Source organism: Paramormyrops kingsleyae, chromosome 8 (assembly GCF_048594095.1).
Source record: "Paramormyrops kingsleyae isolate MSU_618 chromosome 8, PKINGS_0.4, whole genome shotgun sequence".
NCBI classification, from domain to species: Eukaryota; Metazoa; Chordata; class Actinopteri; order Osteoglossiformes; family Mormyridae; genus Paramormyrops; species Paramormyrops kingsleyae.
This window is the reverse complement of record NC_132804.1, coordinates 10,076,347-10,091,820: the sequence shown is the minus strand read 5'-3', so window position 1 is coordinate 10,091,820 and position 15,474 is coordinate 10,076,347. Positions and strand designations below refer to the sequence as shown.

Sequence of the window (15,474 nt, the reverse complement as noted above, 5' to 3'; positions counted from 1 at the left end):
TACAGTACCCGTGTAACCTTAACTTTTCCATTTTGTTAAATTCCAATGCGAAACCTTGTACATACGAATGCATTGGGGTTTGGACCCACCTTTTTCACATCTGGCTCCAATCCGACCCGGAGGGCACTGGCGCTGGCACTCCCCGGCCACCGGATCACATGGGGTGCCCAGTGGACACTCGCATCTCTTTACGCATCCCGAGCCGTAAAACCCAGCAATGCATTCTGGGATGGGGGCCCAATCAAGGAGCATCAGTTTAATCAAGCTTGCAATGCCAGTGATGTCTAATCCCATCTAAAGACCCCCTTGGGACTTCTAAGCCAGTGTTTATATGTAACTGTCTGTTACAATAGAATAGAATACAATGGTTTTTATTGTCCTTGTACAAAGTTACAATTATGGTTCACATACAAAAAACAGACATACAGGTGAGAGTGAAGATGGGGTTTTTGTGGTTAAGGGTCTTGCTCAAGGATACAAACGTACTATGATTACTCTCCCAGCCATGGGATTTGAACCAGTGACCTTCTGGATATGCTCACACTGCCAACCCCCAGGGCCATGGACTGCCTGAAGCACTACCTTTGGATCCCTGTATGACCCCCTTCTGTACTGACCTTCCTGGCAGGCGTCTCCTTGGTACCCAGGTTTGCAGACGCAGGTGCCGTGGCGACGGTGACATTCCAGGGTGTTCCGCTGGACACAGCGGCATTCCTCAGAGCAGCCCGGGCCGAACGTCCACTTGGGACAAGCTGTGTGGACAAAGGCAGGAGGAGGGAGAGAGGAGTCGGATATAACGGAGACTGAAGGAGGAGTGTAGGGTCTTCAAAATAACTGGTTTGTCACCATGATACTGCCGGCATAACTGCTGACTTAGTATCTGCTCAGCCACCAATCAGAGCCCAGGGATCGAGGCGGCAGGCCGGCTGTGGGCCCGAGCCGAGGGACTGAGACTCACGCAGGTGGCAGAAGCGGCCGTAGAGCCCCGGGTCGCAGAGGCAGGCCCCGTAGGTGCGGTGACAATGTCCCTTACTGGCGCAGTTGCACCTCTTATTGCAGTGCTTCCCATACAGGCCTTTGGGGCAGCCTGCAACCAAGAAGAGGCGACAAAGTTGGTAAAGGAACCTCACAGAACGTACATGCAGTAACACGGGGAGGGTCACTGCCCAGGCTATAGCCTAGGGCCCCAGCCAACGTCAGAGCCCCGCTGGGAAAAATGGAATGGTTAGTTACATCATCAACACCAGAGTTCCCAGATAAGTTAATCTTAGCAAGACACACGATTGTATGCAAAAACAGCTAAGCGAAGTTAACAATAGTGATCTCCGATTCGTAAATGAATCATTCCTTTGAGACGGTTCTTTTCAGTGCATCGGTCGAATCAGTTTTCAAATCTAAAAGAACTTTACTTTTTGTACTTCCACACAATGCACGGGTCAAAGTCTTAGGTTCTAAAAATCTAAAAAATATTTGACAAATCATCATATAAATTCACACAGAGACCTCTTAAAGTTCACTTGCATTTGCTTTCTGTCTGTAGCCATGTTCCCTTCAGTGCCCCCCCCCCACACCGTAATGCGTTGTATTTGTGCTGTGTGCAAACTCGGCCACATGGGGGCTGTGGCTCACTACTCCCGACGCTCGGAAAGAGACACGTCGGCAAGTTCGGCACGTTCGGTGAAAATGGTTACTAGGCAATTCTCATGAGACTCGTGAGACCTATAGGAGATGCTTATGATTTAAAAAAAATTTTTTAAATGTATTATTATACATTTTTTATTTAATTATAATTTTTATTTAATTTTATTTAAGGGTGGTGCAGTGGTTAGCGATGTTGCCTCACACCTCTGGGACCTGGGTTCCATGTGTGTGGAGTTTGCATGTTCTCCCCATGTCATCATGGGGTTTCCTCTGGGTGCTCCGATTCCCCCCCCCCACAGTCCAAAGACATGCTGAGGCTAATTGGAGTTACTAAATTGCCCATAGGTGTGCATGTGTGAGTGAATGGTGTGTGAGTGGTGAGTGAATGGTGTGTGAGTGAATGGTGTGTGAGTGGTGTGTGAGTGAATGGTGTGTGAGTGGTGAGTGAATGGTGTGTGAGTGAATGGTGTGTGAGTGGTGTGTGAGTGAATGGTGTGTGAGTGAATGGTGTGTGAGTGGTGTGTGAGTGAATGGTGTGTGAGTGGTGAGTGAATGGTGTGTGAGTGAATGGTGTGTGAGTGGTGTGTGAGTGAATGGTGTGTGAGTGGTGTGTGAGTGAATGGTGTGTGAGTGAATGGTGTGTGAGTGGTGTGTGAGTGAATGGTGTGTGAGTGGTGAGTGAATGGTGTGTGAGTGTGCCCTGCAATGGGCTGGCCCCCCCTCCTGGGCTGATCCCCACCTTGCACCTACAGCTTCCAGGATAGGCTCTGGACGCCCCACGACCCAGAAGGTTAATCGGTTTGGAAAATAAATTATTATTTAAAATTCATATCATTGCATTATTGGCTACTGGTATCACGTGTTTTATCATTTAATTAATTTTGTTTTGCTTAAATCATGTTTTTAAGTTTTGCAGTCGATTACCCTCTTTTTCCCATTGGATATGTGTATTTTAGTACTCGATTTTAGTGAACAGAAGGTTCTTTTGGAATGCATTAGTCGCACTGCAGCAGGACTGACTGTATATGCTAAATGAAAGGTTACTGCCTTTATGTCTCCCCACCGCTGCCCCCACTGACCATCCTGGCACATGTCGCCACTGACGCCGGGGGGGCACCGGCACGTGCCGCTGGCCGGGTCACACGTGCCCCCGTTCTGGCACCCACAGCTGAAGGAGCAGCTCCGCCCGTAGGTCCCCTCGGGACACGCTGTGGGGGACAGAGCAATATTAACTACAGCCGCTGATGTCATCCCCAAACCCCCTTCCCGTCCCGCGGCGGACTTACCTGGTAGGTCATGACCGACATAATCTGGGACATACCACTATCTCAGAAGAGGGGGGCATGTGTCAGGGTATCTGTTAAGCACTATAATATAAACACTTTCTGCTGGGGTGGGGGCACATTCTCCTATACCGGCCCAAAAAATCACCCAGCAGCCACCAAAAGCTGTGCACCTCCAGTCACTTTATCAAGGACCTGATTCTCAACACGATTCCCTATGCACTTTCACATTTTTATCCACATTCACAATTATTTATATAATCACATCCGTATCACTAGCAAGGCAAGCCACAACCCCGGGACTCACTCTGATTGCAGACGACCCCAGTCCAGCCGTCAGGGCAGTCACAGCCACCCCCTTCTGGCCTGCACACCCCCCCATTGGAGCAGTCTGCACACGTCAGGCTGCAGTCGTGGCCGAAGGTGCCGTTCAGACACACTGCAGCGAGACAGAGGAAACCGGTGACAAAGACATCAAAGATGACCAAGAATATAGACCCCAGATCCCAGATCCCAGGCTCTTCAGCACTCAAAGACCACACCCAGCCAGGACCCCCGAGCAGTGTGCATGGGCCCTCACCAAACTTCTCTGCCAGCACGCTCTCTGCACGCAGCTCTCCTAGGCCGTCCTCGTAGTCGTCGTAGCGCTCCAGCGGCTGCTCATAGTCCCGCAGCAGCGTGAGCTGGAGCTGGGGTCGTTCTTCCGGCTGCCAGCTACTCAGCGCCTCCACAGCGCCGCCCAGGACTGGGGAGACAACAGGGGACCTCAGCACACAAAGACCAAAAATGGCAACACACTGCATGGACGACGAGTTAGGGCTGGCATGCCTGGACCAGCTAACATCAGCAATAACGTGACTTAATGTTACACTGACGTGGCACAAATCGGCACAGCTGAAGTCCAACCCCTCAATGTTTAAGGTGTCCACTGGCACTGAGGACAGGATCAGAGCGACTCACGAAGGCAGGAGCGCTGGTCCTCGTCCAGGTGGTGTCCCGGGCGACAGGAGCACTGGAAGGATCCCGGCGTGTTCTGGCACCTGTGCTCACAGCCCCCATTTCCGGACAGGCACTCGTCCACATCTGGAGCAGAGGGATGGATCTGTCAGCTGTCCACTGCCCCACAGACTGCCCCTTTTCCTCTATTTTCATTGGCTCTGAGTGATGTCATCCCAAACAACAGAACATCATAGCCAAAGTAAGGCTGCACGATGTCACATTGGCATGTAATCAGGATTGTATGGCGCCTACATGAAACATTTGTCCAGACGCCGGCTTTTCAGCAGTACACGGACAATATTTTTGCCCACAGTTTGATAAGCAGATTAGTAGTCCGCTTAAAATATTAATGAGATGTGTGTTGTGACCAAAAAAAGTTAGTAAGCTGTATAAATTCAGTGTATCCTTATGCTTATTAAATTCGGTAAGTTGAGCGCGCCAAATGCTGTTGTTTCGGCAAATAATGGAAGCAATAAGAACTGAAATGGCGGTGAAGAAAGGGGCAGATCAGCAGCCACAAACCCTCTGAGAGCGGAGATGAGGAGTGTGGATGAGCAACTGAAAAAGACGTCTGTGGTGGTACTTTTTGCAATTTAAAGTCAGACACATTTATTAAACATAAGGATATACTGAATTTGTACAAATTACTGTCTTTTGGTCGTTATAATACGGCTCTCATTAATATTTTAGCCATACTACTAATCTGCTTACCAAACTGTGGGTGTAAGTACAGTAAATGTGCGCGTAGCACCGAAAGGCTGCCGTCTGGACAGATGCTTTGCTCATTTTCTAAAGCCCTGGTGCCTTATAATTGCAATGTGATATCATGCAGCTCTTAGCCAAAGTAAGAAAACGGGGCTTTTTAAAAATTTTGTGGGCTCAGTTTAAAATATTCTTCTTCAGATGCCCCCCCCCCAAGCCCCTCCTTTGAAAATAATATGGAGCCACCCCTGCTGCTGTGGACTGACAGGAGCGGAGGAGTGGAGGAGAGGAGGAGGAGGAGGAGGAGAATGCCAGGATCACGCCATCTGCTGGCAGGAAAATGTACTGCATATGTTTTTATTCACGTTGTGCCTCCAGAAAGTAGCAAAAATGCACCATTATGTATAGTGACAGAAAGTAAGCAATTTCCTGGTCAGCAGTGATATGTAAGCACCCATTCAGTTTGTAGTGGTGGCTTAATGGTTAGGGAAGCGCACTCGTAATCGGAAGATTGTAGGTTCAAATCCCTGACCAGCAAGGCACCACCGAAGTACCCTGAGCAAGGTACCCACCCACCCCCCCCAAGCACTGCTCCCCGGGTGCTGAATTAGCTGCCCCCTGCTATGTCATGAAAGTCACATATGGGTCAAATGCAGAGGACACATTTTGTTGTTGTGCACTGTGTGCTGTGGTGTGTCAACAATGACAAATAAATAAATAGTTTGTGTTTAAGTCTGGTTTCTGATGCAGTAGTCCTGACAGAAGGCAAGAGCCGAGAATGGGGGCGCTGTGGAGCGCAGCCTAATGCGACGGGAGGCCGTACCCTCACAGATGCACCCCTGCAGGTGGAGCTGGTATCCCGCGTCGCAGTAGCACTCGTACCCACCCGGGTAGTTACTGCAGCCCTGCTTGCAGCAGGCGATGCCGTCTGCGCATTCGTCAACATCTGCGAACGCACGCGCAGAGCCGGACTTAACCCCTGCTGGAAAGGCAGCACGGGCTGGGAATCACCGTAGCAACAAGAGAGTGAATCCAGGAAGCTGTGACGCGGATGCAAATCGCTATGGCGACAGAAATGTGACTCCGCTTCTGTGCTACCAGTCAAAGAAGGCTGAGTAGCTCAGCAGAGGCAGCGAAACGCAAACCTGCAAAGTACTTAACTGGTACAGATTCACTCCAGCCAATCAGTGCACTGTGAGAACGTGCCATAAGAATGTTCCTCCACATACATGTAACGGTACATTTTTCTGGCATGAGACCACCAGCATGCAAATACTCCAGATTAACATAATTGCAAAGGAAAATGTGTACAAATGGTGCATTAACGCCACCTTGTCTAATGCCCTCTTCCTTCAAAGGTTGTATATAACAGGCTTGTATATTATTATGATTATTATTATCAAGGACCCAGCAACACTGGCTGTGCTCTGCTTACCCACACAGGTCTTGAGGTCATCGCCCAGCTGGTAGCCATGGTTACAGCTGCAGACCGGCCCATTGGTGGAATGCTGACAGTGATGCGAACAGCCGCCGTTATTTGTCTCGCAGCTGTTGACTATCTCCATCTCAATGCCTGTTAGGGGAGTCTCTGCTCAGTCTGTGCCGCCAAGCCGTACCGGCAGAGCACCTGTTTAACCGCCGATCACAGACACACACACCCTGTCTTACCACTGCACCACAGACACACACCGTCTTACTGCTACACCACAGACACACACACCCTGTCTAACCGCTGATCACAGACACACACCTTGTCTTACCGCTGATCACAGACACACAAACCCTGTCTTACCGCTGATCACAGACACACACACCCTGTCTTACCGCTGATCACAGACACACACACCGTCTTACTGCTACACCACAGACACACACACCCTGTCTAACCGCTGATCACAGACACACACCTTGTCTTACCGCTGATCACAGACACACAAACCCTGTCTTACCGCTGATCACAGACACACACACCTTGTCTTACCGCTGATCACAGACACACAAACCCTGTCTTACCGCTGATCACAGACACACACACCCTGTCTTACCGCTGATCACAGACACACACACCGTCTTACTGCTACTCCACAGACACACAAATTCTGTCTTACTGCTGATCACAGACACACACACCCTGTCTTACCATTGCACCCCTGAATGCGTATAGGACATTTTAGCAGGAATCCCGGGAGTGACTGCACACAGCACACAGCTAAGGGCATCCCCGGAACAAGACTCACGGTAGCACTGCCTGCCGTCTTCGCCCAGCTCGTAGGCAGCACTGCAGATGCAGACGAAGGAGCCGTGTGTGTTGACACAGCCATGTGCACAGGTGGCCTGGCCCGTCTGACACTCGTCGACATCTGAGAGAAATGCCATCGACACAGAGGGTGAGGCCCTGTCAGGCATGGGGACGCTGTGTGACGTGCACCCGCTTCCGGGCACCTACCTGAACAGGCCTCGCCGTCCTCTGCCAGCCGGTAGCCGGGGCGGCAGCTACACAGCGCCCGCCCGCCATCGCTCCGGCATTCCTGCATGCAGCCCCCATTCCGGTTGGCACACGGGTCCCGTGCTGCAAAGGGGAGAGAGACACACAAGGAGGCTGTCACAGATCCTCACAAACACACACACGAATGTGCACAGTCCATGTATTCATATCATTGTGGGGACTCTCCATTCATTTCTATGGGGAAACTCTAATCCCAACATGACGACCTTAACCCCTACACAGCCTTAACCGTAAATAACCAAACAAAATACGAGACTTTAATTTTTTTTACTTTTTTGGTTGCATTCACAGATCTTTCTGGTGACCTCAAAAATGGTCCCACCAACATCAAAAAAGCAGGTTCTTATTATATTGCGGGAAACATTTGCACACAAATGCTCTGTGGGTGGGGCCCATCACACACTTCCGATCCCTGTCTGCTTAAATCCAGGTCAAACACACTAAGGCACCTGGAAGCCACCACCTACTGCGAGTTCCAAGCCTGCATTCCTCCCGCTCATCCCCCCCGCATCCCCACCCGGATCTGCGACAGGAAGGGCGGTAATTGGGATTATCTGGGGTGGGGGGATCACTGAATTACCACTGCTAATCACTTCCAGGTCCTGTCTCCGTCAGAATTTGGACCCAGAGTTGCTGGGAGCCTCCGTGTGGCTGAGGGACGACCGGCCCCAGCGCAGCCGGAGTCCACACCCCCCCAAGCAGGGCGACATGGCCTGAGCACTCCGACGGCCCCGGAGCTCACTGCAAATCTCCCTCAGAGTGATTTAATGACCACAGAGCAGAACCTAGAGCTGCTTCAGAGCCGGGATTTCAGACCCTGAACAGAGAAGCTCCTCCCAGACGGACCAAAGACTGAAGTCTTCAGCTGTCTCACTGACGTCCGAGTAACAATGTTAGGCTGCATCAGCACTGCCAGGGGTTGCAGTACACAGAGCTGCTGGAAGTTCAGAAGAGCAGGTGCCCCCCCCCCCCCCCCGAAACGCTCACTCACGCCGGCAGTGCTTGCCATCCTTGGCCAGCTCGTAGCTGTCCCTGCAGCGGCATCGAAAGTGCCCAGGGGACATGGGGACGCAGTCATGCTCGCAGCCTCCATTGCTGACCGCACAGGAGTGAACCGCTGGGGGGCAGGATTAGAAAGAAGTGTACAGTTAGAATTATAAAACGGTCGCTAAGTCCCCTCAGAGATATAAAACATTTGTTAAAAAAAGAATCAATTACAATAAAAAACAAAAATCTGTTCTGTGTAGACTAATCAATCAAATACAGCATATTATAGACTTCGCTAAGAGCAGCTGGAAAAGGCCGTGGGGGCCTTAGCTCTCCTGCCACCTGTTGGCCATTCTACACAATGCAGGTCACACGGCACGGAGGGAATCGGAGGCGGCGAAAAACAAAGCGATGTCCTGCGGTTCTGCGAGCCATCAGCCACGGGGGGCAGGACGTCTCACACGCTCAGTGAAGCGCGGAGGAAGCCACGTGCTCTCTCAACATGTGCAGTGAATACATTGCATTTCTGTTTATTCTGCACGTTAATTAGATTAGATGGGTCAGGTTGGAGCAAAATGCTGGGTTTAAAATGCAATTCAGAATGACACGTAAACATACATACATTACTACCTGAGTGTTAAAAAACGGGTAAAAGAGGTATGTTCTCAATTTCCCCGAATTTCCCTTTGGGCTATAGATGCTGTCTGCTCACGTAACAGGGGGTGGGGGGTGGAATGACTACTTTTCTCCAAAACATTGCGAGAATGTAAATAACTTCCAGCACGAACAAAGTGCCAACAGCAGTAATTGTTAGCTTTCACGTGTAATACATCATTCAACGGTAAGGACACCAGTAGGTAAAAGGACATCGTATTGGGAATTATTGTGAATATTGAATCAGGCGTCCACCCCGCTGAGCGAGAACATGCGCTTCAACGCTCAGCGCTGCGATCGCAACACGAAGCTGTCAAATGGAGAAACGCTTTACACCCTGATGCTGAACGGAGTCGGGCTCCTTGCCGGCCCCCAACCCGAGAGGCGCCACTCACGGATGCAGGTGCGCGCGTCGACGTGCAGGCGGAATCCCACGTCGCACTCGCAGCGGTAGGAGCCCGGGGTGTTCAAACATCTGTGCTGGCAGCCGCCGTTGTGGACCTGGCACTCGTCAACGTCTGCATCGGAGGAGCGGAGAGGAATCAGGTTTTGCCCGTTAGCTGCCTTCGTTATCTGCCAGGTTGCTCTCCCCCATTTTATTCTTTAAAAACATTTTTACATACATCTTATACTAGTTATATTAGTGAATATCAGGTTTAAAAACTTGGCACACTGCACTATGTTCCAACAGTGAAACATAATGTTTGTATTTACGGTTTAATCAAATTGTCCCTTGAATCAAATCTTCCATTTTCCTACCAACACCAAATCACTAAATAGCCCCCGTCGTTGTTTTTACACAGCGCTTCACTTGATAAATGCTTAGTCAAAAGCTTCCCGGAGTTTGAATTCTAGGATGGAAACTGAGAGATGGCAATGAGTGAAGACAGACAGATAGGCAGAACACACCCCTGGGGGTACAGTCAATGAAAGCAGCCCAGGATGTTGAATGACCGGCACAGCCACACCCCTCAGTCTTAATCTGCTCTCAATTCACTTAGACTGATGGAGGTTTTGGAGGTTGGAGCAACCTGAGCAAATCAGCACACTGTCAATGAAGATGCAATCATGGCCGAGCTGGGCTCAGTCCCAGGACACTGGGCTGTACGACGGCCACCTCACAACAGCACATTAAAGAACAAGTTCTCAGCTGCTTGGAGCAACTGCGGGTTAAGGGCCTCGCTCAAGGGTCCAACGGTGACTTCACTCTGCCAAACCTGGGATTCGAACTGACACCCATCTGATAACAGGGGAAAGCAACACCCCCAACATTCAGAACTGGAAATCTGAACCCGAATAAGGTCACTAACGGCTGTTTTGAAGGTGTCTTTGGCACAGGGTGGGGGGCAGGTTACAGGGAGCCTGTCGCCCTTCTGGAGTGAGGTGGCTATTTGTTAGGGAAATTCAGAAATTAACTAGCCATTTCCAAAATGACAAATCAGATTCTTCAGGAACACCCCCCCAGCCAAAACTGAGCTCAACTCAGAACAGCTGTGTTAGTAGCTTGTGTCCTTTCATTACCGGGGGCAGAGGGGGAATAAAGTATCGCAACAAGAGCATCTATTAACCAGCAGTCATGCAAGAGCATCTAACTGCCAACAATCACGCACACAACGGACATGCTCTTCAAATTACACTCACTCCACCAGTTAAGCCAAGGTTCAGGAAGACGTGGAATGTGCACTTAGTCATCAGTGTGAATACCCACTTCCCTGACGGAGACAAGGTCAGACAGGACGCTTCAACCGAGGGTTCCACCCCACTCCCAGCATGCTTTGCAGGCCGACAGGGCCAAGCCTGAGGCGTTCTGCAACTCCATCATTTCACAGTCTCGTGGCATCTTGGCATCTGTTATAATTTACTGGAGAACGTGTGAGCCCCTTTTTAAGGTATCCTGGAATGCAGGCGCGTTGACTCGTCCCCGTCTTTACAAATTGCAGGTGCTTCACTTCTATTTCAGGTTCCAAGATTTACTGTCAGGCGTATTCGGAGAATACAATGAAATTCTTGTGCTACAGACTCTCTCCTTGTAACACTAACAGGACGCTGCCGTGCAAGATTCAAAAACTGCACTGCTGATTTTAGCTACGGACCCTGTATTTACCAATACAATCCAAGCTAAATCTTGCATGCTGTTATGACACATGATCATAAACAAAACATAGCAAAAAAAAAAAAAAAAAACTTATTGGAATTTAAATTGTCCACACTGATGAAGTTCGGGTTAGGTATTTTTTTTCAGGCACTGCATGAACATGGGCAAATCTTCACTTCAGAGTTTCCACTCTGTCTCAAAGGAAGGTCATACTGAGAAAACCAGAGTGAGACACTACACAGAGCTACCCAATGGTGTCGCTTACATCAGTTATCTACGAATTGGAAACCGTTAACAGCACAAGCTGAGAGTACAATTACAGCTAAAAACAACCTTAGGAGGACCTTAACTGAAGGTAGACAATGATTGAAATTCAGAAATAACTGACTTCTTTAACATATGGACGTGCTCTGAAAAACATCCAGAAACACGCACCTCGAACCCACATAACAGGTAAATACACACACACCGGCATGCCACGCGACTCACCTGCGCCCAAGTATCCCCGGTTACGCTGGTTGTATACCTGGAAACAGCTGAAGCAGTTCCTCTGATGGTAGCGGGGGATGTAGGGGCCGACCCCCGCAGCTGCCCCCGACAAAACGCCAAGCCAAGCCAGGCTCAGCAGGAGCTGTCCGCCTGTCATCATGGCCGCACGCCCGTGTTCTCAGGAAAAACAAGCGACTGTCTTGTAGATGTGACACTCAAATGGACTGAAGGTCACACCAGTGCGAAAAACTTCCCAGCCAATTGCTTCCTCTTGGCTGGTCAGGGAGCCTTTAACCCAGGCTGCAGTGCAGCATTTACAAACAAGGTGACTTTATAGCCTCCTCCCTCCCTCACTGATTTATGTGTTTGCTTCCTAGGCTCCCAATACAGTTCTGAGACCTCCTCCTCCTCCTCTATCTCTCTCACTGTACAGTGGGTTTTGGCCACAGACTCCTCCTTCAGGTAGAGCCTCCCACACCCTGCCTCCTGTCCTCTCTTCTTCCACTGTATCCCTCATGTGAAGATGCAGACTCAAAACTGTGAGGCCATCATCAACATCATCATCACCATCATCATCATCACCATTGTTCTGTTGCATCCAGGCTACAAGATAGAAGCAGATGTTGGACAAGGGGCCTGAGACAGCTAAAACACCCAGGAAATACACAGCGTACACATCCAGTACACATCCAGTACACAGACAGCTTCATTACAGCCGAAAAGGACGGCATTCGTTTGCATTTGTTCAAATGAAACAACCCCGATCGCCAATAGTTGCTTTAATTCAATTCAATTCAATTCGAGTTGACATTCATTCACCATGGGATTGTGCTATTCAAATATCATGGCACCTTGGATCAGCTTATTTTGAAATGTTCCAAAAAAGAAATCTAAGGCTGAGACTCTAAATTGAATGTTTTAGAATTTGGTGATCAGTGGTCATTGTCAACACACCACATCACACAAAAATGAAATGTGTCCTCTGCATTTAACCCATATGTGACACCATGATATAGCAGGGGGCAGCTAATTCAGCGCCCAGGGAGCAGTGCTTGGGGGTGGTACCTTACTCAGGGTACCTCAGTAGTGCCTTGCTGGTAGGGGATTCGAACCTGCACTCTTTCAGTTACAAATGTGCTTCCCTAACCTTTAAGCCAACAATGACCATGTTTAGTCTCTTTTTTGCCAATGTATTCATTCAATGTATCAGTTTTTCTTTCACCGAATTCTCTTGTAGCATTTCATTTGCTGTCTTAATAAATCATTCCTGAAATAAATGTTTTTCAGTTCATACAATACTAAGGAGAATATTGTAGGTGAAAAAGTATATATATTTTTTACTTAAAAAAAAAAAAAAAAACATACAACCAACCTAGCAGTGAAAGGGACGGTAGGACAGTCCAAGGTTGTCTGTATTGCCCTACAAAAGCAGAGAAAAAGGGCATCAGAGTTTTTTGACTGTCCACCCATATGTGTAATAGGTAGGTAAATTATGGTGTTTTCTTCAAAGCCGAGCATAGCTGAAGTAATATTTATAAAAATGCAGGTTCTGCCTTTCTGCAGTAGTGTACTTGTAATGGTGACACTGCAGTTATACTCAGTTTTTGATTCACTTCAGACAAACTCCAGGTGCATCAGTGCAACAATAAACCAGAAGAGCGACAGACGCACGGGGCCCCTTTGCGCCGCTGCAGACCAGGAGCTGAACTTCACAGCCACGTCTTACATCCTTTCACATGACTCATAACGCAATAAAAATATCTCATGCAACTTTTCAGAAATTGTCTCACCCTTCCCATTCCACAACTAAAAATAAGTAATTGCACTTAAATAACTGCAGTTGCAGCCGTCTGCATCTGAAATTGGAACCATGAATCGTTTTCATACCACCAGTCAATTGCTGTTGCTCTTGGACTGAGAGGAAGGACCTTCTGGTGACTTCAGAACAACCGAGTAACTCCTCAAGTTGCTTCCACAAACAAAATAAAGGACGTACTGCACGTCGCCACAGTCACAGGACACCTATAACAAGGTGCTGGCTAGAAATGTCACCTCCAGCAGGCGGGGGGCTCTCCTTTATGACTTCTGGGTAACTCATGCAGAGCCTGGGGGGGTCGGGGGGGGGGGGGGGGGGGTCGCAGCCAGTGCTTTACAATTTTGGCAGGAACCCGAACATTAGCTACCAAACTGGGTTTATTATGGAACAGTAATCAGTCCAAGAACACGAAAGGAAGAATTCCGCTGCACCCTCATTAAATGAAATGAACTTTTCTTATTAACAAAGGGGATACGGCGTGTTATTCCCAGATAATCTGCTACAGCAAAGGAGATTGTAAGACTGAGATTTTTATCGTTGAAAAATATAAAACAGATTAGATTACAAAATGCCCCCCGGGTCCCCACGCAGTCACACACGAAATCTGCTCCGTTTTAAACAATCAATGCTGAGCTTGGCTGATCATTAAGGAAAAGAAAGAGAATGCTGTGTTCCAGGAGGTGCCTGGAAGAGATCAAAACGCCCTGATGTCTTAAGGACTTACAGTTCCTTCAGCGCCAGTCGAGGTGAAAACAGGATGCCCGGCCAGTTTCAGGACAGGGTGCAAGGTCAAAGGTCACACTGACAGAGCAGAACTAAAAGCCCAAAAGAGAGCTTCTAGCTTCTGTGGAATCTAGAAAAAAACACACAGGCAATGGAAAGCGTTCCACAGAATCAATGCTTTTCACTGTTGAGCTTAAAGCTTTGTTCGTTTGACAGTCACACACAAAAGTCACATTTTCAGAGTAAAAGGACACGGGAGCCATTGAGCGAAATTCCAGCATGCATGCGGCTCAGGCACTATAGTAATTTTCACCAGGATATAAAGTAACTTATTTTGTGTTGCATTATGGGAGCCGTGACACACGGAGTGATTAGTAAATGAAACTGAAGGTAAGACAAGACGCCTTTCTTACTACCCCGACCCAGAACACCAAAGGGCTATAACTCAAACAGGGATTATCCACGGCAGGAACCATCCACACTATTCACCCGGCTGATGGGTGGCACAAACAGTCGTAGCACGTGGCAGAACGTTAACTCACACTCGTCACTAAAATTCGCCATTAAAAGCTCACTCATAAACATGTAAAGTGGCTCCACTTGGCTTTGACACTAACAGCTGCCGTTTAAAACAAAGATGGACCCACAGAAGCAGCAGCAGATCTTCCTCTCCCATCCCTCTCCAAGTCCAGGACAAATCAAAGGTACATCAGTGTACTAAGGTTACGGACTTCACATTCACTACCAGCCAAAACTTTTTTGAGATTTTCTACACTTGCATGTTACTCACTTCACATTTACTAAAAATACACTCAATTTGCTAACAAATAAATTTACAGCATGTTCACCATTAAAGTACCTTTGTTAGCAAGATAATGTCATCTTTGATTCATCAAAATATCCCATTTATAATAACAGAGAAAATTCAAGGCATTCTTTTTTCTACCAGGGACATTAAATACTGCTCTGTTTCATGGGATGAAACAGTTAACTAGTGCATTTAAAGTTAAAGGACAGCCTAGAATTTGACTCTGCCATCACAACACAAAAACAGTTAATAGGATGTCGGACATGAACTGTTACATACTCTTTCCCTGTTATCAAGGAAACTTGTTTTATTTGACTTATATTTTCATTTATAGTTGTTCATACAACTTTCCAATGCTTTACAAGAATAAAAGATCTGCAGTGTATGAAACAAATGGAAAACTGGTAAAAGCCTGTGATGTAGAAATACTTTTGACTGGTAGTGTAAATGCAAAATGGCAACAGGCATTCCCATTTAAAATGAATGCAATACAGTCTCCCCTTCAAAGCAAGATGTCTGAAAGGCAAAACAAGCGCAGAATCATCCAGGGTAGAGAGCAGTGGCAAGAGGGCAAGGGAAGCAAATTTTGCTGTGTAAATCAAATGACAGGAGACACAAATAGGAGAGCTCCTGAGAAAACTGGCTGGGAAGGAGACTTGGTATAGTCTGTCTGTCTGTCTGTCTGTCTGTGTCTGTCTGTATGTCTGTGTCTGTCTGTGTCTGTCTGTCTGTCTGTCTTTCTGTCTGTCTGTGTCTGTATGTATGTGTCTG

At 48.1% G+C, this 15,474-nt stretch overlaps 1 protein-coding gene across 1 annotated transcript in view; it reads right to left on the bottom strand.

Annotated features, from left to right (window-relative positions):
• megf6b (multiple EGF-like-domains 6b) overlaps positions 1–15,474 on the bottom strand; it is a 57,161-nt gene that overhangs the window by 7,332 nt on the left and 34,355 nt on the right. Inside the window, exons 6-18 of the mRNA XM_023837431.2 lie at positions 9,168–9,290; positions 8,123–8,248; positions 7,072–7,194; positions 6,863–6,985; positions 6,061–6,198; positions 5,449–5,571; positions 3,885–4,007; positions 3,505–3,669; positions 3,232–3,363; positions 2,721–2,849; positions 959–1,087; positions 618–752; positions 90–224 (exon numbers count right to left, since the gene is read on the bottom strand). Of these exons, the coding sequence (XP_023693199.2) occupies positions 90–224; positions 618–752; positions 959–1,087; positions 2,721–2,849; positions 3,232–3,363; positions 3,505–3,669; positions 3,885–4,007; positions 5,449–5,571; positions 6,061–6,198; positions 6,863–6,985; positions 7,072–7,194; positions 8,123–8,248; positions 9,168–9,290 (1,704 nt within the window). The remainder of the gene's footprint in view (positions 1–89; positions 225–617; positions 753–958; positions 1,088–2,720; positions 2,850–3,231; positions 3,364–3,504; positions 3,670–3,884; positions 4,008–5,448; positions 5,572–6,060; positions 6,199–6,862; positions 6,986–7,071; positions 7,195–8,122; positions 8,249–9,167; positions 9,291–15,474) is intronic.